This window comes from Leopardus geoffroyi, chromosome C1 (assembly GCF_018350155.1).
Source record: "Leopardus geoffroyi isolate Oge1 chromosome C1, O.geoffroyi_Oge1_pat1.0, whole genome shotgun sequence".
NCBI lineage: Eukaryota > Metazoa > Chordata > Mammalia > Carnivora > Felidae > Leopardus > Leopardus geoffroyi.
Genome location: NC_059328.1, coordinates 12,313,482 through 12,332,419, shown reverse-complemented (window position 1 = coordinate 12,332,419; position 18,938 = coordinate 12,313,482). Strand labels below are relative to the sequence as shown.

Genomic DNA, 18,938 nt, shown 5'->3' with positions numbered 1-18,938 from the left:
TGTGTGCCTGGGACAGGGGTCACCTCTCACCCGGCACTGGCCAAGCCCGTGCACGTCCCCGTGACCCCACCTGGGGCCAGGCTATTAACGTCCCGCACCCCCATGGCAGCTCTGTGCCCTGTATGGGAGGGGACACAGGCCTGCCGTGGGGGTTTCCTCACAGGCGAAACCCAGGCTACGGGCAGGGTCTCCGGGTTGCTGAGAGCGACTGGGCGAGCCTTCCCTCCCACGGCCTGCAGGGCGAAGGGGAATAATTAAAGACTATTAAAGGAAATTAAGCCCCACCCTCCGAGATAACCTAATGGCTCCGCCCCCCCCCCCTTCTAACATCTGGGCTCCTATCCCCTGTGACATCTGGAACGGCCAGCCCCCTTCACATCCAGAGTCCAGAATCGGAAGTGGGGAGACCTAAGACACAGAGGCCAGGCCCCACCGTTTGTCCTCATGCCTCGGCCCCCTTTACCATCCTGGCCTCCCGCCTGCCAGCCTTCCTTGCGTGTGCCCTCCTGAGGCCTCTCTCTGGCCTCTCAGCGTTTCGGGGCAGAAGCAGCCAGCACTCGTAATTAAAGGCCTTCTCAACAGGTAACAAGCACCCTTCTGAGGACGGAGTCAGGTATTAAAGGGTTTTTGTTGCCTTTTCTTTTTAAAGCAGGCCCCCACATGCTAGGTTTTCCCGTCCTTATTTGCCTCTATAAATATGGCTGAGGGGTGCTGGGAGGTCACATCTTGAGGGTCCCCTGCAGGAGAGGACAGCTGGTCGGGAAAAGAGGCTGCCTCGCCTCCCTGCACCTGCTCTTACAAGAACCACAGACGGCCTGGACCCAGGCCCCTGCCTCTGAGCCCAGGCCCCATGGATGCCGTTCCCGGTGCAGACCCGCGAGAGGAATAGGAGAACAGAGGGAGAGTGACTCAAAGTCGGGCACAGCCGCGGCCACGCGCGGCTGCCCTTGAACGTGCTGAGGCCGTTGCTCTTTTCCAGAACCTCTGGGAGTGGCGGATCGGGAAGAGGGAGGGAGGAATGAGGACGGTCCCTCTCGGGCTGTGCAGGCCACTCCAGAGGTGAGGGTGTGGGCGTCCGTCGCTGCGTCCCGGGGCCTGCGGTGGCCAGCACGTTCGCAGGCACTCGAGGAGAAGCGCCCGAGGCTCCCCCACGAGGACGGGGGCCGGGTGGAAGTTCCTCGCCCCCTTCCCCGGTGGGGCTCCCTGGCAGGTGGGCAGAGAGGACGGCGGGTGGAGGGGGGCTCAGGGCACCATGTGCCACCACTTGAAGGAGAAGGGCTGCCGGCGCACGTTGGTGCCACAGTGGATCTCCCCCAGCAGCTCGTGGTAGGACAAATAGTCGTCGATGAAGATGCAGCGGAGGCCCAGGGGCTCCAGCAGGGACCGCACCTTCTCCTCCAGGCAGCAGCGGCCGTCGATGATGGGCCCGAAGGGCTTGGGGATGCCCAGGTGCTTGCCTAAGACCACCATGTTGACCTGTAGACGAGAGAAGGCAAGAGGGAGACAAGAGGGGACCCATCCCCAGGTCCGACCCACCCTCCCCAGCATGCCCGGGCCACCAGGACTGGCGCTGCCCCAAAAACTAGGGTCCCTGAAGAGAAGAAATAGGGCTGCCAGTAACATGCATGGTAACTCTGTACGAATGAAAGTCACCCCTTCCTCCCACGCTGTCTTCCATCCATCAGACAGTGGTCGGGACAATTCAGGGCAAGATTTTACCTTCCTCTGCCAGAAACCTTGTACAGCAGCTATCTACAAGGTCGATGGTGTGAATGTCTTTCTAGGTTTGGTGCACTTGTGCAGTGCACAGCCTGCTTCACTCTCCCCGGAAGCCCTGATCGTCGTGACAGTTTACCGAACATCTCCTGTGCGCCAGATACGCCATCACTATGCCTCACAGCCTCCCTGCGAGTCGGTGGCAGGGAAAGGTTAAGTGACATAATCCAGGCCACACAATCAGAGAATGGGGAGACTGAGCTTTGACGTGGGGCCAACTCACGCCCAAACCTATGCTCTTCATATGCTGCCAGAGTGTGGCACGGTGGCTGCCTGGGGAGCTGAGGAGTTGGGACAAGGGGCTGGGAGCCCTTGGGGGCGCCTGTGTCTCCAGTGGCGCGTCTGCTTCCCCGGCTGGGGGGCCCTAACACTGGGGAAGGGACGTCTCCCCGGGGCAAGGTATGGAAGTGTCTTAGAGAAAACCTCGGCCCCAGATGGGTGGCCAGAGGAGCTGTCCTTGGTGTTCAAAGGGGATACGCTGAACCTGCTGTCTGGAGGGGAGGGCTGGGTCATCTCAGCATGGGGTGGTCTGCCCTGGGCTCTGTGCCCTCACGCTCTCCATGCTCTGGCCCCTCGCCCTCCAGACTGCCCTGCAGGGCCATCCACAGCTGGGATCAACATGACCCTGGAGGGTCCTCTGGGGTCAGTCCCATGGCCTCCGCCCTGAGCTACCCAGTTGCCCCCTAAGGGGCCAGAACGTGTTGAGTAGTAGTGGGACAAAGGGCAGGGAGGGGAGCCAGGTCTGTTTCTTCCCACATGAGGACTCAGGAGCCTGGAGGCCACTCACTTGCTGGATGACCTCAGGGGAGTCAACCACTCTCCTCTGAGGGCCCGTTTCTTCATCTGACAAACGGGTCAACTGAGTTCTTCCCGTGAGGACATACCGGGCTCCTTCAGCAGGGTCTGGGTGGGAGCTGAGAGATTCCCACAGAGGGGGGCTTCCAGCCGGTGTGGGCAAGGCCACCGCCCAGAGAGGGCCGGCCAAGGTCATGGGCTCTGGCCAGAACAAGAGCCAGGCCGCCCCCTCAGCTCCCCCCTGTCCAATGGGGCAGCCACTGGCCACACGTGGCTGTCGAAATTTAAATTAAACAGAAGTATAAAGTTCATCCTTCGGCCACACTAGCCACATGTGAAGACCCCCATCGCCACAGGTGGCTTGGTGGCTCCCCTGTCCCATCGTGCAAACGCGGAACGTTTCCATCGTCTGAGAAAGTTCTCACAGGCAGCACCGCCTTGGAGGGTCGGTTCTCAACCAGGGCGATCCGGGCCCCAGGGCATTTCGGTTGTCACAGTGAGAGGAGAGCGGCTGACACCCAGCGGGTAGTGGACAGGGATGCCACCGCCATCCTGCGATGCACAGGACGGGGCCCCCACGACAAAGGAGTCAGGACCAGACATCAGTAGAGCCGAGGTCCTGCCTCTGCCAAGACCCCGCAGCGAGGAGTCAGGAGTGCGGGGTCCCGGCAGGGAAACCCTGCCCTGTCACCGTGCCTCCAATCAGGACCTCGGGACCCGCTCCCAACCCTTCGCTTGGCCGGTGCCGGTGCCGGGGCGGGGGGGGGGGGGGGGACACTCCAGTTACAGGCCCCAGGCTGAAGAGGGAGGGTCTCCCATCCTGGGCAACCAAGCCACAAGGGGCCAACAGCCTGACATCCCTTCCCAAAGGCGTTAATGGTCGTGCAGCCGATAACATCACCGGGCCCCTCCCAGAGGCCACACGGGTGACATCACAGCTGTGCATCGGCTGTCAGCTGCCTGACTTAATGACAGCCAGGGAGGCAGCCACCGTGGGCCCGCCTGCCCGCCTCAGGAGCCGCACCGGGGAGCAGCCGGTGGGGTGCAGAGCAGAGCAGGCGGCTGGGCCCCCCCCCCCCCCCCGGAGTGAGAGCTGGAAACGCTGAAACCGAAACAGGCTTCCTGTCTTGACTTGGGAGGGAAACAAAAAGCCCTCAGTGGTGGGGGCCGCCCCGGACACTGACCCATGTTCAACGGCATCCCCGGCCTCCACCCACTGATGCCAGTAGCCACCTCCCTCCTTGTGGCAAGAAAAACAAATCAAGAAAACCTGGAAGGCAAAATCGCCCCAGTGGAGACCCCCCCCCCGGCGGAACCCCTGCGGACCCTGCCAGGGGGCCCCGGGGACAGGAAGTGCCCCGTCCCGCTTCTGCGCTCTCACCATGTCAGGGAAGAAGGCTTCCGCGTGGGAGCCCTTCAGGAAGAAGAGCTGGGGGATGTCCACGATGTCCCGCTCGGTCAGGCCCAGCTCCCGCTTCAGCACCTCCCGGTTCCAGTCGATGCATTTCTGGGGGGGCAGGAGGAGAGGCAGCAGGTGGGCCCAGTGAGCCAGGGAGGCTCTCACGCTCGCTGAACGCCGGCTGCGTGCCGGGCCCCGTGCAGAGCCCTCTCGCCCTCGCGCTCCTCGGGTCCTCCAACAGCTGGGTGCCACTGCCCACCCGCAGATGGGGAAACTGAGGCTCCGGGGACCTGCCCGAGGGCACAGAGCTAGGAAGCTGCACAGCTGGGATTTGGACCCAGGCAGCTTCCGGTTCCAAAAGTGTCTGTGGCCCCCCGCCCCATCCCAGCCACAGCGCGGCTCACACGTCTGTCCATCTCAGCCATCTCGGAGAAGGTGCCAGGCTCCACGCAGGAGACATGAGGGGCCTCTGCGCCGGGCCCTGCACCCCGCCCGTGGCGGGCGTCAGCCCTGCCCCTTCCGGAGACCTCCTCCCACCCGGTCTCCTCCTTGCCGGATCCCCTTGACTCCCACCCACCCCACCCCTCACCCCCACGGGGCCCCAATTTCTCATCTCACTCAGCTTCTCCGGAAACTCATCGTTTCCCCCAGACCAGGGCTGGATCTCCCCTCATCAGACCGGGAGCTCCCTGGGGGCTCCTCTGTGCCTCCTCCGTCAGACTGTGCGTTCACGGCCGAGGCCTGGGGCTGAGCCCCGTACTCCCACTCCACCCCAGCGAGTCCCGGGGCTGCTTCCCCTGGGAGGACGGGGACCCCCCCCCCCAAGAGCAAGCAGCATGGCCATATATCCTCACCTGCGCGTAGAGGCTGTCCCTCCTGAGGCGACTGTCGGCCAGCATCTCATTAATGCTTCTGTTCACTCGGTGTCTTAACCCTGCGAGAGAAGGAAGACAATATGAGGGCTCAGGAAGGACCGCCCAGGGCCTCCTCAGGGCCAGGGGGCTGAAGGATAGAGAAAGCCGGAGACCCAAGACCCTGCTGGGCCCAGGGTCTGGCTGCCAGTATGGCCAGAAATTCCTGGTGATGGAGCCCAGACTCTTCGGGAAAGGACTCCCAACTCGGGGGCCTAATGATCACGGTAGAGCTGCCATTACTGAGCACCCGCCATGCTCTGGGCACCCTCCTAAATTATCGTTCATCTTTAAAACAACGCCAGGTGGGGTAATTATCACCCCCCCCCCCAATTCAGAGAAGAGGAAACCGAGGCACTGAGAGGTTTAGAACGCGACCTTGATCTCCCAGCCATGAGTAGCGAGATCAAGATTTGAACCCAGGTCTTGAAGCTCTGCCACGTCCCTTCCAGTGCTCCAGTTCTCAGATGAGAACACTGAGGTCCGTGGTGGGGAAGGGGGAGGTGCTCGGGGGGGGGGCAGCCAGGTCCTGAGTAAGTCTGGCAAGCCCCAGAGGCAGGTCCCCAGAGGGGCCCCGACCACCCACCTGGCTTCTCACCCCTGCCACTCTCGAGCCCCTGGCCCTGCCGCATCCTGGTGACAGCCCTGGGCACGCCACCCCTCTCTGAGCCTCTGGGGAAAGGGGTTAGGGGGCGGGGGCGAGATCCCGCGGGGTGTGCACGGGATGTCTTTCCAGTTGTCTTCCTCTCCTGGGGTGTGGCCAGGAGCCGCCCGCTCTTCCTGAGAATGTCACCTTCTGTGGGCGCCTGGGGCCATCCACCGGCCTCTTGGCCTCCCGGCCTTGGCCCAGTAAAGGGACAGTGCCCATCCTTAGCTCCCAGGTGAGGGTGTTGGGAGAATTAGTGATGGCCGGTTCTGAGCTGAGGGATCCAAGCGAGGCGAAGGGCCCGTAAACAGAGCGCAGCCACGAAAGGCATGAGAGGTGCTCAGGGCTGGCGATCGATCAGAGGGCAGAGGCCCCACGCACGGGGCGACTGGGTCATTGGCACTCACCGTCAAACTGGGCCGCCTCCCCGTACCCCTCCTCTTTCTTCTGTTGGAACAGTTTGAGGCAAGCGATGGGGCTCGCCAGAAGCAGCCGGAAGCCCTGGCACAGAGGAAGGGAGAATGGCTCGGTGGACGGGTTCTCCCCGAGATGCAGGAGACCCCAAACTCGGGAGGAGGCCAGACCACGCAGGCGGCTCCCCTCTCCCGCTCAGTCCCACCCGCCAGCCACAAAGCACCCCCGGGCAGCATCCCCTAATCCCCCAAGCTGGTTCGCACCCCTGGGGCCTTTGTCCAAGATAACCTCTTTGCCTGGATGCCCTTCCTCACTTGCCTTCCGGGGAACTCGGTCACTGGTCACTGGGAGGCCGCCCCCCCCGGGCTGCGTGCTCTCTGAGGGCTGGGCCCCTCTCTGTAAAGTGGTGGCAGCCGAGCGGTCCCAAGCCCTCTGTCTGGGTCTGGGTCTTGCCCTACCAGTAACTGCCCTTCCGAGCCTCAGTCTTCCCATCTATAAAATGGGGTCGGCGAGAAGCGTACCCGCCTCACGGAAGTGTCGGGAGATCAAATGAGTTAAAACACACACACATCATAGGTGCCGAACGTTACCAATTACTATCCGTGTCATTCCTGGGTCTAGGCTGAGAGGTTTGGATCAGGGCAAACGCCCAGCAAGTGTGAGGACGGGCGTATGAGCAGGGGGGCCGACGAGTACCCTCCGGAGCTGAGCTCTGACCTCCTCCAGGAAGCCCCCTCTGATAAACACCGCCTGGTTCCCCGGGCGCCCGGACTCTGAACTGACCACGGACACGGGTGGGGAGCTGATTTCAAGTGGCTTTGCCCTATCCCATCCCATCAGATCGGGGAGGAGCAGAGGGGGCTCAGAGAGAAGGGACGCACCTTTTGGTCCGAGGTGGGCACAAAGCTCAGGAATTCGTCCACGTGGCCCACGGAGAGCCAATCGGAATAGAGCTCCACGGGCGCCTGTACCTGCTGGGCCTGGAGGAAGTCCCGCACCACCTTGGCCATTCGCCTCCCACCGGACCTGGCCCAGGAGGGAGACAGCAGGGTCACCAGTGCCTGCTGGCCGCTGGCTCCCTGCAGGCCCCTCCTGAGCATCCCACCTCTGTGCAAGCCTCACGACAGCCCTCTGAACGGGTCATCTTTGGGCCCCGGCCCCCAGGTGCTCCCAGGAACTCACTGTCCCTCCGGACCATCATTCCAGAGAGTTCATTCCCTCCTTACACCAAGGGTGGCAAGGCCCTGCCCGCTCCTGCCCACTAAAATGAGTCAAATGAGAGAGCTCCGCTTGTCAAAGACCCTCACCTCCCGTCCCGGGACTCAGAGACATTGACTCTTTACCCAGGATGCCCAGTCTCTGGGTCAAAACATGACCAGCACCTGGGGAACCCCTCCCTTAGCCCAGAGTTTCCCAAAGTGTGGGGCCTGGACCACGCAGGGGGCAGACTCGGGGGGGGGGCGGTGCTTGTTTACAAGGAGGGGTCTTGTGGCGTCTGAGGGGCTCAGTCAGTTAAGCGTCAACTCGGTTTTGGCTCAGGTCATAATCTCACTGTTCCGTGAGTTCGAGCCCCACATCGGCTTCCTCACGGATGGGGCAGAGCCTGCTTGGGATTCTCTCTCTGGCTCTCTCTCTCTCTCTCTCTAAATAAATAAATAAACTTTATTTTTTTTTGTTTTTTTTAATGTGTATTTATTTTTAGTGGAGGGGCGCCTGGGTGGCGCAGTCGGTTGAGCGTCCGACTTCAGCCAGGTCACGATCTCGCGGTCCGTGAGTTCGAGCCCCGCGTCGGGCTCTGGGCTGGTGGCTCAGAGCCTGGAGCCTGTTTCCGATTCTGTGTTTCCCCCTCTCTCTGCCCCTCCCCCGTTCATGCTCTGTCTCTCTCTGTCCCAAAAATAAATAAACGTTGAAAAAAAAATTAAAAAAAAAAATCCTTATTTTTGGTGGAGAGAATAGACAGAGTGTGAGCAGGCGAGGGGCAGAGAAAAGGAGACAGGATCGGAAGCGGGATCCAGGCTCTGGGCTGTCTGCACAGGGCCCGCCGCGGGGCTCGAACGCACCAACTGTGAGATCACGCCCTGAGCCGAAGTCGGACGCTTGACCGACTGAGCCACCCAGGCGCCCCTACATAAATAAACTTAAAAAAATGATAATGACTCATGCGCAAGAGAAGCCCTATCGCCATCATTTTGTGTTCAACATGGTCTGTCTCGTCCCCAGCAGTTCCCGAAATGAGCTCTGGGTATTTGCAAACCACCCTGTACTAACAGAAGGAGGGGCTGGGGTGGCCTAGGACAGGGAGCAGGTCTCGGGAGCCGGGGTCCCAGAGCTGTGGGAGGAGTCGTTACCCAAAGCTGCCTGCGCCTGTGTGGAGCTCGACCCTGCCTCAGGCAAGGCCATGTCCCCATTTCACAGATGAGGCAGCTGAGGCCCCGGAAGTTCAAGGGGGTGACTTTTCCAAAGTCAGAACAATGTGTTATATACTCTGGGCACGTGCCACCTGCCCCTGGCACAGGTATAGCCATGAGGAAACACGCATACGTATGCATAGAGATTTCCTCTTTCAATATGTTTTACCAAAAAGGGCATCACATTCCTTGACCTTGCCTGCTTGTCATGGACAAGCTCCCCAGGCTGCATCGAATCTGGTGCCTTCTACCGTAAACAGAACACCATCCAGCCCCTCCCTCCTCCCCTTCTGCCACCGTCTGGCCCAGACACCCCCCTCCTCTAAATAATCTTAGCGGCTTGCCCCTTTCTCTGGTCTCTCTGCTTTCACCCTTTTGCTCCCCCGCAGTCTAAACGGATGGAGAGTTTTTAAGTATGTCAGATCGTCTCCCTCCTCCGGACAAAACCCTCCTACCACTTCCCTCTCCCTCACTGTGAAAGCAAATTCCTCACGACAACCCGCACAGCCCCTACCCATCCCTACCACCTCCCTCGGTCCACCCTCCTCTTCATCTGCTTCGTGCTGGCCATGCTGGCCTCCCGCTGCCCCTTGCACATACCAGGTACATTCCTGCCTCAGGGCCTTTGCACATGCCGTTCTCTGCACCAGGAATTGTCGCCCACTCCCCATCTGTCATGGCTCACTTCCACCTTTCCTCAGGTTTAACTCAAATGTCACCTTCTTTCTCTACGAGCCCTTTGAAAATTACAACCGTCCCTCAACCCCCTTCCCAGATTTACTTTTCTTCTTGGTATCAGCTAGCATATTTGATATCTCATTTATTGTCTGGCATCCCACCAGAATGTAAGCTCCGGGTGGGCTGGGATGCTGTCTACGTTCCCTGCTGTATCCCCGGCACCTCTTACATAATAGAGGCTCAGCGAATGATTGTGAATGATGTGCTTCTGAACAGCTTTTGTCAAAATGCTTTTAAAAAAAAAGTTGTTGTTTTTTTTTTTTTTTGAACAGCTGTGTAATAATCCCTGGTCTCTATCACTCAAATATGTCATAGACAAAGATTAGAAGGGAGACCTGACAAACAGTGACAAATGACAACACTGATTTGACTTGGGGAATAAGAGTGTGTTAACTATTTTTCTTGTATTTCTGTTATGTTGGTAGAGGGCCGGCAATTTAAAAAGAGTTCTTAAACACGGCGAGATGGTGGAGAAGCTCTGGACTCCAGAAACTTCTCATGGGCGCAGAGTGGCAGGCATCAGAAACACATTCGGTTGGGGAAGGGACAGAGCCCCGCGTTGTGCTGCCCTCTGCCTGGAGGCTGGTGGGGGCGGGGGTGATGGGACAGACCCGCTCTTCAAGTCACATCAAAGCCACCACTAGGGGGCAGAATTGCTCAAAGATGATTTTAACTATGGGGAGCTGACTGTGGAGAACCCAAGCAGGCAGAGAACAGACCTAGGTGCTCAGCGAATGATTGTGACATTTACTTAGCACCTAGTGTGTGCCTGCCTGAGGCTCCTCGCACTAAGTATCTTGCTTAATCTCCATGATTCCTCTCGGATGTCCGTACAAATAACAGGCCCAGGTCACGATCTGAACTCTGCCCTGCTAAGCTCTCTGAACTCATCTCCCATCAAGCCCCTCCTTGCTCATGCTCACTCTGTTCCAAACCCCAGGCCTCCTTGCTGCTCCTCTAATGTCTCCGCCACACTCCTGCCTCAGGGCCTTTGCACTGGCCATTGCCAGTCCTTTGCATGCTTTCCCGCCAAATACCCCCATCTTTGACTCCCTCATTTCCTTCAGGACTTTATTTAAATGGCAGTTTCTCACCAGGGCTTCCTTGATCTAACACACTATATTATCTACTTCCTTGTTGAGTTTGCTTACTGTCCGTTTCTCCCTGTTAGAATGAATGCAGGTTGTCTGTTTGTTCACTGCCAAGGCCAGAAAGAAGCCGAGACAGGAACACAGGACAGAGGGTTACATTTGTTGGGAGTCCAGGGAGGAGACCTGGGTCCTGACTATTCCACTAACTCGCTGTGCGGTCCTAGCCGGTAGCTGTCCCTCTCTGAGCCTCAGGACCCCTTCTGTTTACCAAGGACCTTGTTCCTGGTTTTCAATACAATGGTCAATGGACTGGCTCACAGCTGCACTGGAGGCCCCCACTGTCCCATCCCTAGTCCTTGCTCTGACCCTGGGAGCTTCTAGATTGTTTCTTTTATCTAGGCCTGTGGGAAGTCTCAGTAAATATTCACTGAATTGGCAAACGAATGCGTGAATGAGTGCACTCACTCCACTTTTCTGAGCCTCGGCTTCCTCATCTGTCAAATGGGAATAACAATCGTCCCAGCCCCGTAGGACGGCTCTAAGAATTAAATCATAGTAGGTGATCGATAACTTCTGTCCGATAAGTTCCAACCTGCTTCAAAGCAGACCCACTGCTAGGGGCCCGGCTAAACAATACCTAAACTAGTGGGGGATTCTTTATCCCCACTGGTGCTGATTTCATAGCCAGCCCAGAGATTCTTAATGGACCCATTTCACAGACAAGGAAACTGAGGCATGGACTATAAACTAATGTGTTCATTTGATAAAGTATCTGCTGCACACTGATGTATATCCCTAGTATCTTCAACAGTGCCTGGCACATAGTAGGCATGAGATAAATTGCTTCAAATGAATTAACTGAGCACCTACTGTGTGCCGGGTATACCCAAAACCACATGGCTAGTATATACAGCAGGGTCAGGACTCAAACCCAAGTCCAACTGTGCTCCTTCCTCCTGGGTCCATCCCCGAAGTCCAGGATTCTACCCAGAGGCCCCGGCGTCCTCCCGCCTCCAGGGCTGTGGGCAGGATCAGATCGCAGAGTGGTGTCTGAGCCTGAGTCACCGCCAAGGTGAGCACTCCTCTTGCTCTAGCCGACCTTAGCCCCGGGCCCCCGGCTACGTGCCTGCGGTTGGTGCCAGGAAACCTCGCCTCACCTGATCCAGAGCCCTGGGGCCACCAGGGTCAGAACTAGGGGCTGGGTGACCTTCCTATGACTGCCTGGCTGCTCTAAATAGTCAGTCGGGGCTTGGGGACTTGGGGGAGGGGCAAGCTGGGCTCACCTGGTTTCCATGCCAACCCCACACAGATGAGAAGGTGGCTCCGGTGCCTCCAGCGGGCTTCATCTCCAGGCGGGAAACAGAGGACCCCACCAGGATCCCCGCACAGCTCACCCCATTCTGTGGTGGCCCGCAGCAAGGTGGGGACCCATTCAGCAGGATACTGTCACCTGTCTGAGCACTAAATCCTGGGCACCTTGTTCCCTGCCTGATGACAGCTGTCGGGGGGTGGGGCGGGAGGGGGCGGGCACCCACCAAGTCACCTCTGTCACCCGGGTCTCCTGACCAGCCACTCATTCACCGGTAGCCACAGGGTGACCCCGGGGCTTTTTAAGCTATTGCTAGAACAGCAGCTATTTTGACCTCCTGCTGGGAGAGGTCAACCCGTCCCTCTCCTGCCTCTGCTCCAGCTGGCACATCACCTCCCCAGAACCCCAGTGTTTCTAAAGAAGCTGAAAATCTGGGATTTTATGGAAGGCCTCCCCGCACATACGGAGTCGGTGACTAATTACGCTCACGAAATACTAGGCAGGCCAAGAGACCGTGGGTCAGTCGTTTCTGAGTTTTCCCCCAAGATTCTATGACCTTTTAAATCTAACATTCCAGGACTCTGGGTCTTTGACTCCAGGACTGAGCGTGGGAGTTAAGACCACCCCTGAGCCTGGAGACCCGTACTGGTGGTGAGGGAGCTACAGGTGGGCGCCACGGCGGTCCCCGCGCCCTCCCACCCCCCGCCAGGGCCTCTCACTTGGGGAAGCTGCTGCCGATGAGGATCCGGCCGAGCGGGTACTCCTTGCCGCCCACCGTGACGGGCGGGCTGACGTCCAGGTTGCCGAAAGAGTCAAGGCTAGAGGCACCAGCGAAGAGGATCTCCCGGGTTACATATCCAAAGTCGGGACCCTAGGGGAGGACCAGCAAGCCCCCCACCCCAGAAGGAGGGGTCAGTTAGGACAGGAAGCGACAGCTCTTGGCAGGGGTTGCCCCTGCTCTGTGTGCCCACAAGTTCCCGGGCATCTCCCTCCCAGCCCCCACCCTAACACGGGCATTGTCCTGGCGGTGGGGGTTAGGGTAAACAGGCTGCAGGCCTTGGGCCCACCTCAAAAGGCAGTTCAGCCTGGAAGTAGGGGTATGGAGACAGCCCCTCTGGTTTTGCACCTTGGTGCCATAGCTGGGTGGCATGGGGTCCGTTACCTAACCTCTCTGAGCCTCAGGAAAGAGGGGATAAAGACAGCAGCTAGCCACAGGACTGTGGATTGGATGAGTGACCGTGTAAAGTCAGGGCCGCACGGTTGCCGGGGCTGCTCTTGTCCCCAGCCTGCGCAGAAGAGGCCGCATGGGGCCTGGCACGCAGTAGGTGTTCAGAAAAAATGTGTTACCCCCAAAGAGGCCCCACCTCGTAAAAGCAAGAGTCATGAGGGCTCATTACTGGTGCATTTCCCCCGTGAGGCGGTCTCCCCAGGACTGACCCCTCTGTCGACTCCCCGGTGGGGGAGAAGGGTTCCCCGGGACGACTTTGCTGGCCTGCCCCACCCAGAAGGGGGAGGAGGATTTGCATGTTGTTTGCATGCTATTTGCATGTTCTGTCCCAATCCCCCCACTGACTCCCCGTTTCCCCACCACTTGTGTCCTTTTGGCCCCCGCTAAAGGACCAGGACCAGGGAAGACTGATTACAGGGTCCTATTACAGAGCCACCCAAGGGACCTCCCCTCTGCCCTTTGCCACATACCAGGATCCGCTTGTAGGGGAAATGCTTCAGGCCTCTGTTTCGGGGAGAGTCAAAGACCACTGGGAAGGCCTTGTGAGGGGCCTCGGTGTAGCCAAACTCCATCTCGTCCTAGGAGGGGAGAGGAAGAGATCACAGTGGTATCCCCGGCGTGGTTTTCCTGACACGGTGAGCCCCGCCCCTAGACCTCGCTCAGGGCGGTGCCACAGATTTCCCCCAAGACCTGGGGGCACAGGGGCCAGGGACGGAGGTGAGGCCTCTTGGGACCCCAACTGGGAGAGGACTCTGTCTGGGACCCGAGCATTCTAGGGAACAGGAGAGACTGGAGTGACACAGGCAGTGGGGAAGCGTTTCCGGAAGCTGCCTGCGCCCCGCCCCGCCCCCCACCCCCCTGCCCTGACCGAGTCCTGGCTTCTCTAGGGAGACCAGAGCTGTGCAGGCTCCATTTCCCGAAGTCGGGGTGAAGGACAGGGGCTCAGGCCTCCCAGGCCACCCACCTGGATCCAGCGGTCATTTCGATTTTCAATCTGAGGGCAGATGACCAGCTTGCAGTTGGCTTTCAACGCTAGGTCAGACATGTCTTCCAGAAATTTCTTATTTGAGCCATGGGAGTCTACCACACTGCAAAACCCAGGGAGAGGGGAACGTAATAGTGACCTCTGGCGGTGGCCTGGGTCCAGTCGGCGCTGGACCCCATGTGGCCCCTGGGTTTCGGGGTTCGAACACAGCCCCCGCCCTAGAGAAGGCAGGTGATGTCCCCAGATCATATCCGGTGGTAGGCGCAAGGGGCGGGGCAAGCCCAGGTGGGTGGAGTGCAAAGGCGCCCAGGTGGGTGGAGCCCAAAGGCACCCAGGTGGGTGGAGCCCAAAGGCGGGCCACCAAAACCAGGTGACGGCCACGGAGGAGGTGGCCCCGGGGACTGGGTTAAGGTGGCAGCCAGGGGGCAAGGAGCCCCCTCTACTCCTGCCCCTTTGGCCTACGCAAAGGAGCCAGGGTGGGGTTCGTGAGCAAACGGAAAGAAAGAATTCCCCTCCAAACACCCACAGAGCAAACCTGTTTCTCTACACCATCCCGGCCTTGTGACTTATGTTCCAAGTCAGCTGCGGCCCTTCCCACTGGTCTGACCTCTGACGCAGGGGCCTCGAGTGGCCTCGCCCATCAAGGCCCACCTGTCCATGAGGGGACTGACGAGGATTCTGGGCCACACAGGACTAGGATCCCAGGCTGGGCCGGGGCTCACGGCAGACACCAGCAGCTGGGTCCCGTGTTCTCCTCAGCCCCGCAGCACCCCACGCCAGAGCGAGGCTAGGACTCCCGCAACCTCCGGCTGCCCGAACAGGGCCTGGTCTCACCGCCCGGACTAAGTCTGAGCTGTTCCAGGGCTGCTACAGGCAGGACAGGGTAGAGGCAGGGATGCTAAAGCTGGAGCCGGTGACTTCAGCTGGGGGCCTTAACCAACCGGCCCAAGCCAGCCTGCTGCTATCCCGTACCCAGCCTGCGCCCGTGGGTGCCCTCGGTGAATCCATTCAGTGAGTGAGGGCCCAGCCCTGGACAGGGCATTCTGTTCCTGTCTCTACCGGTCCAGAGATGGTGGGATCGCGCAGGAGGGGGAGGCCTCACCTGCACGCGTACAGCTCCAGGGGGGGCTGGGTGTTGGGGGTCATGATCCAGGGGGCCACGCGGAAGGCCACGGTGTCTGTGAAGAGGGGCACCTCAGGCAGAGTCTGGGGGGCGAAACGAGGACTAAGTGGGCCCTGCGGGGAGCCCCATCAGGCCTCAAGATCCCCCAGCCCCCAGCCAGCCCGGCCCCGGAGACTCCAGACTGGTCCCCCAAACCCTCAGCCCCCATCCCAGCCACCGGCACGGTACCTACCCCCGTGTCCACCAGGCTGACACTGAGGGAGACCAGCCCCAAGAAATCAACGTCGGGGAAGGCGAGTCCCTCCACAAAGAAGCTGATCTTCCGCTCCCCCGGCTGCCGCTCAACTTCGTAGGACAGACGCTGAGGTCCCAGTACCTGCTTGTAGTCCTCAAGGGAAGTCCCACCTAGGGGGAGCCAGAGTCAGGGGCCAGTGCTGGGACAAAGGATGGGAGGAAGGACACCAGAGGCCCGGAATCCAGGGCCGCGCCGACTACGCCTTCATGTTAGATCTACTTGGCCGCTCCTCTCTAGCTCGGCCACGCGCAAGCTGTGTGACCTTGGCTCAGTGACTCAACCTCTCTGAGCCTCCGTTCCTCGCCTGTAAAACGGCTGGCAGCATCTCTTGGGATCAGCATAAGCTTTAAGTCAGATACGGGGATAAAAAGCAGGCGCCACAACAGGTGCAAAATACCCAAATGCCCTTCAACGGAGGAATGGGTGAACAAAATATAGTATGTCCACACAATGGTATGTTTTTCACCCAAAAAAAGGAATGAGGCGCTGACACCTGCTACGATGTGGGCGAACCTTGAAAATATTATGCTGAGTGAAAAGCCAGACGCAAAAGGCCACATACTGGATGATTCCGTCGACAAGAAATGTCCAACATCTCCAACATCGGTAGATCCGTAGGGACAGAAAGTGGCCAGATCAATGGCTGCCTAGGACTGGGGGCAGGGGAGGGGGAGTGACAGCTGAGAAGTATGAGGTTTTCCCTGGGGGGTGATGACACTGTCTTGGAACTGGACGGGGGTGGTGTTCGCACAGCAGTGAGGACGTGTCAAGGGCCGCTGAATTATCCGCTTTCAAATGGTTAATTTTGTACGATGTGAATTTCACCTTCATTTATTTATGTATTTTTACTTTTTTTTTTTTTTTTTTTTAAATTTTTTTTCAACGTTTATTTATTTTTGGGACAGAGAGAGACAGAGCATGAACGGGGGAGGGGCAGAGAGAGAGGGAGACACAGAATCGGAAACAGGCTCCAGGCTCTGAGCCATCAGCCCAGACCCTGACGCGGGGCTCGAACTCACGGACTGTGAGATCGTGACCTGGCTGAAGTCGGACGCTTAACCGACTGCGCCACCCAGGCGCCCCAACTTTTTTTTTTTTTTAATGTTTATTCATTTGTGAGACAGAGAGAGAGAGAGAGGGAGACAGAGCGCGAGCAGGGGAGGGACAGAGAGAGAGAGAGAGGAGGACACAGAATCCGAAGCAGGCTCCAGGCTCTGAGCCGTCAGCACTGACGGCCTGAGCCTCAGTTGGCCCCCTCTGTAAAACGGGACTCGTTTCGGACCCTCCTTCTTAGGTAACATGCGGCGAACCGCTGGAAGATGCCGGAAGATGCCGGAAGATGCCGGTTATGGAAGATGCCGGAAGGGAGCGGGGACAGGGGTCAGAGAAGAAAAGAGCTTGGGAAGCAGAGAACGAGTGGAGCAGGGGGGAAAGCAGCCCCACCAGGCCACTCACCCCTAGCGCAGAAGACCCCCACTCTTCTGGAATCAGAAAACGGCACATCCAAGACCAGCTTGTGGGTGTCGAAGAGGCTGTCTGGGCCGTCGCAGCTCAGCACCATGGGGGACATGTCCTGCAGGTCTGGAGAGAGTGGCACCTGGAGACCACTCTCCCTGCACCCCACCCACAGGCTCCCCCTCCACCCCGCAAGCCTCCACCACCCCACGCCACTACCCTGGACACCCCCCGCCCCCACGCACACACACACACCCCAGTCACACACCATCCAGTGTTGCCAGCTGGCTGTTGGTGAGGTCGGGCCCCGCGGACACGACACTGTCCCGGTCACAGTTCACCAGCAGGACAGCCCCATAGCCCTCAGGGCCCCAGCGCCAGGTTTTCTGTGGCAAAACAAGAGACTGGGGGGTCAGTGGGACCCGGATGGCCTGGGAAGGGGCTCTGGAGCTGGCTAGAGCCGGCTGCTTCTTTAAAATGGAGACTGCTGTATTCTGGGTTTGCTTAAAGATTGAAAGAGGCATCGTAGATGTGGGGACTGGAGTTTCAGGTGTCTAGACCCAGATCCACCCCACTCTTGTATAGTGAACAACCTGGGCAACCATACCCAGGGGCCTCACCCGGCCATCACACTGGGGGAGGAAGGGTGGTGTCGCCATATCCAGAAACAACCTCCACCAACCTGCTGAGCTTTGGCCCTGGACAGAGGCTACCTCACCCTGACCTTGATGGGGCTGGACAATCCCAGGGAAACTTTCTCCGTCTCAGCACTGTCCTGGGCCCTGTCGCATAGACATCTCTGGCACCTACCCTCAGTCCTGCAGGCCCTGCAAAGAGGTCTAAGCTGAGGTGGGAAAGATAGCTGGAGCCCCGCCTCTGGTCGCAGCTCTCCCTGACACACCTCCACTTAATGCCCACCAGACCCCACAAGGCAGGGCTCACTTGCCCCATTTCACAGAGAAGGAAAGAAACGCTCTGGGAAATGAGCCTTAAGTCCCATAGGTCAGATTCAAACTCCTATGGGGGACTTCAGAGGGCCATTGCTAACCCATATGGCACTCTGTCCACCTTTCTGGGTAAATGTTGCCCTGTGCTGGGCACTAGACATGACTTGTATCATAGCCCCACTCACCCGCTTAGCCAAGCAACCTTGTGCAGTGAACAACCTGCGCAGCCATCCATGGCTACCCTTCCCCGTCTTGTCCTCAAAGCCTGTCCCTGTGGCCCAGGCTTTCTCTCTAGGGTCTTTCCCTATAAACTATACCTTCTACCCTTCCAGGATGGCTTCCAGATACTTGCCCTGCGGTAATGTCTTGAACTCACGCCACCCTCCTCCTCACTCTCTGGGGTCTAACTGAGGCTGTCGCCCCAGCCTCCTCTGTCAGAAGCCCTCAGTCAGTCACTCAGCGACCTTTTATGATGCACCTACCACGTTTGGGGGTCCAAATACAGCCAAGGAAATAGAAGGCGCATCAAGCAAAAGACCCAATCCCAACTCCAAAGTGGCACAAGAGAGGCTCAGAGAGGGTCTCACGGGAGTCACGCAGCATGTCGGTCGCACGGTGGAAGTGACGCCCACCCGCGCCCGTTTGGCAGGTCCCCACATGGGTTCCCTACACTCTCGGCTACCACAGACCCTAGGACCCACCACCCCCGGGTTTGCCTGTCGACCGCGCCATCTGGGGGAGCCAGGAGACTGTCACCTTGTCGTCGTGGTTCCTCTTCACCTTGCCCGTGCGACCCGTGTCGACGTCCAGGGACACGTCTGAAAAGGGATGGAGTGGGGCTGCCAGGGGCTCACCCGGTCCCGTCGTCAGACCCATGACATCCCGGCAGAGGCAAGCTTTGCTCATGAGACCCAGGAAGCCCTGTTCTGGGGACCATACCCAACGCCTGGGAGGCCGGGGGGCCGTGTGGCCGCGCCCCCTGGTTCTGGATATTGGAGGGACCCAGTCTCGGGCTCTTGAAGTGCATGCTCCGGGCGGCCCTGACTCTGGCAGTCGGGACGAGGCCCGGCTTCTAGGTGCTGGCTCTGCGGTCCTCGGAGCCTGCTGCCCGGGCTCTGGCCGAGGGCGGCTCGTGGCTCAGGGAATCTTGGGGTTCCGACAGCGTGACATGTGGGAGAAAGGCCTCCAGAGAAAGGAGCCCTATGGTGGGTCTAGCTGGTGACCTGCGGGCAGTGCAGTTTCTAGATTCTGGTGGCCCTAAGTCTTGCTGGGTCTCCGTCCCTGAGGTTCTAGAACGAATGGAAGGCCTCTGAAGAAGCTCCTTGCTGGTGGAGGAAGATGGTCACGGGCCTTGCACTGAGGGGTTCCCCTGAGGGGGGAGGGGATATAGGGGAGCCGGGGGGGGGGGGACAGTACTT

The 18,938-nt window shown here is 59.1% G+C and overlaps 1 protein-coding gene across 1 annotated transcript in view; it reads right to left on the bottom strand.

Annotated features, from left to right (window-relative positions):
• Positions 1-312: 312 nt before the first annotated feature.
• Positions 313-18,938, bottom strand: part of PADI1 (peptidyl arginine deiminase 1) — a 38,018-nt gene continuing 19,392 nt past the window's right edge. The window contains exons 4-16 of the mRNA XM_045475816.1: positions 18,277-18,338; positions 16,842-16,959; positions 16,574-16,699; positions 15,056-15,228; positions 14,803-14,906; positions 13,680-13,803; positions 13,186-13,293; positions 12,207-12,358; positions 6,823-6,967; positions 5,935-6,028; positions 4,825-4,904; positions 3,953-4,078; positions 313-1,476 (exon numbers count right to left, since the gene is read on the bottom strand). Of these exons, the coding sequence (XP_045331772.1) occupies positions 1,243-1,476; positions 3,953-4,078; positions 4,825-4,904; positions 5,935-6,028; positions 6,823-6,967; positions 12,207-12,358; positions 13,186-13,293; positions 13,680-13,803; positions 14,803-14,906; positions 15,056-15,228; positions 16,574-16,699; positions 16,842-16,959; positions 18,277-18,338 (1,646 nt within the window). The 3' untranslated portion in view covers positions 313-1,242. The remainder of the gene's footprint in view (positions 1,477-3,952; positions 4,079-4,824; positions 4,905-5,934; positions 6,029-6,822; positions 6,968-12,206; positions 12,359-13,185; positions 13,294-13,679; positions 13,804-14,802; positions 14,907-15,055; positions 15,229-16,573; positions 16,700-16,841; positions 16,960-18,276; positions 18,339-18,938) is intronic.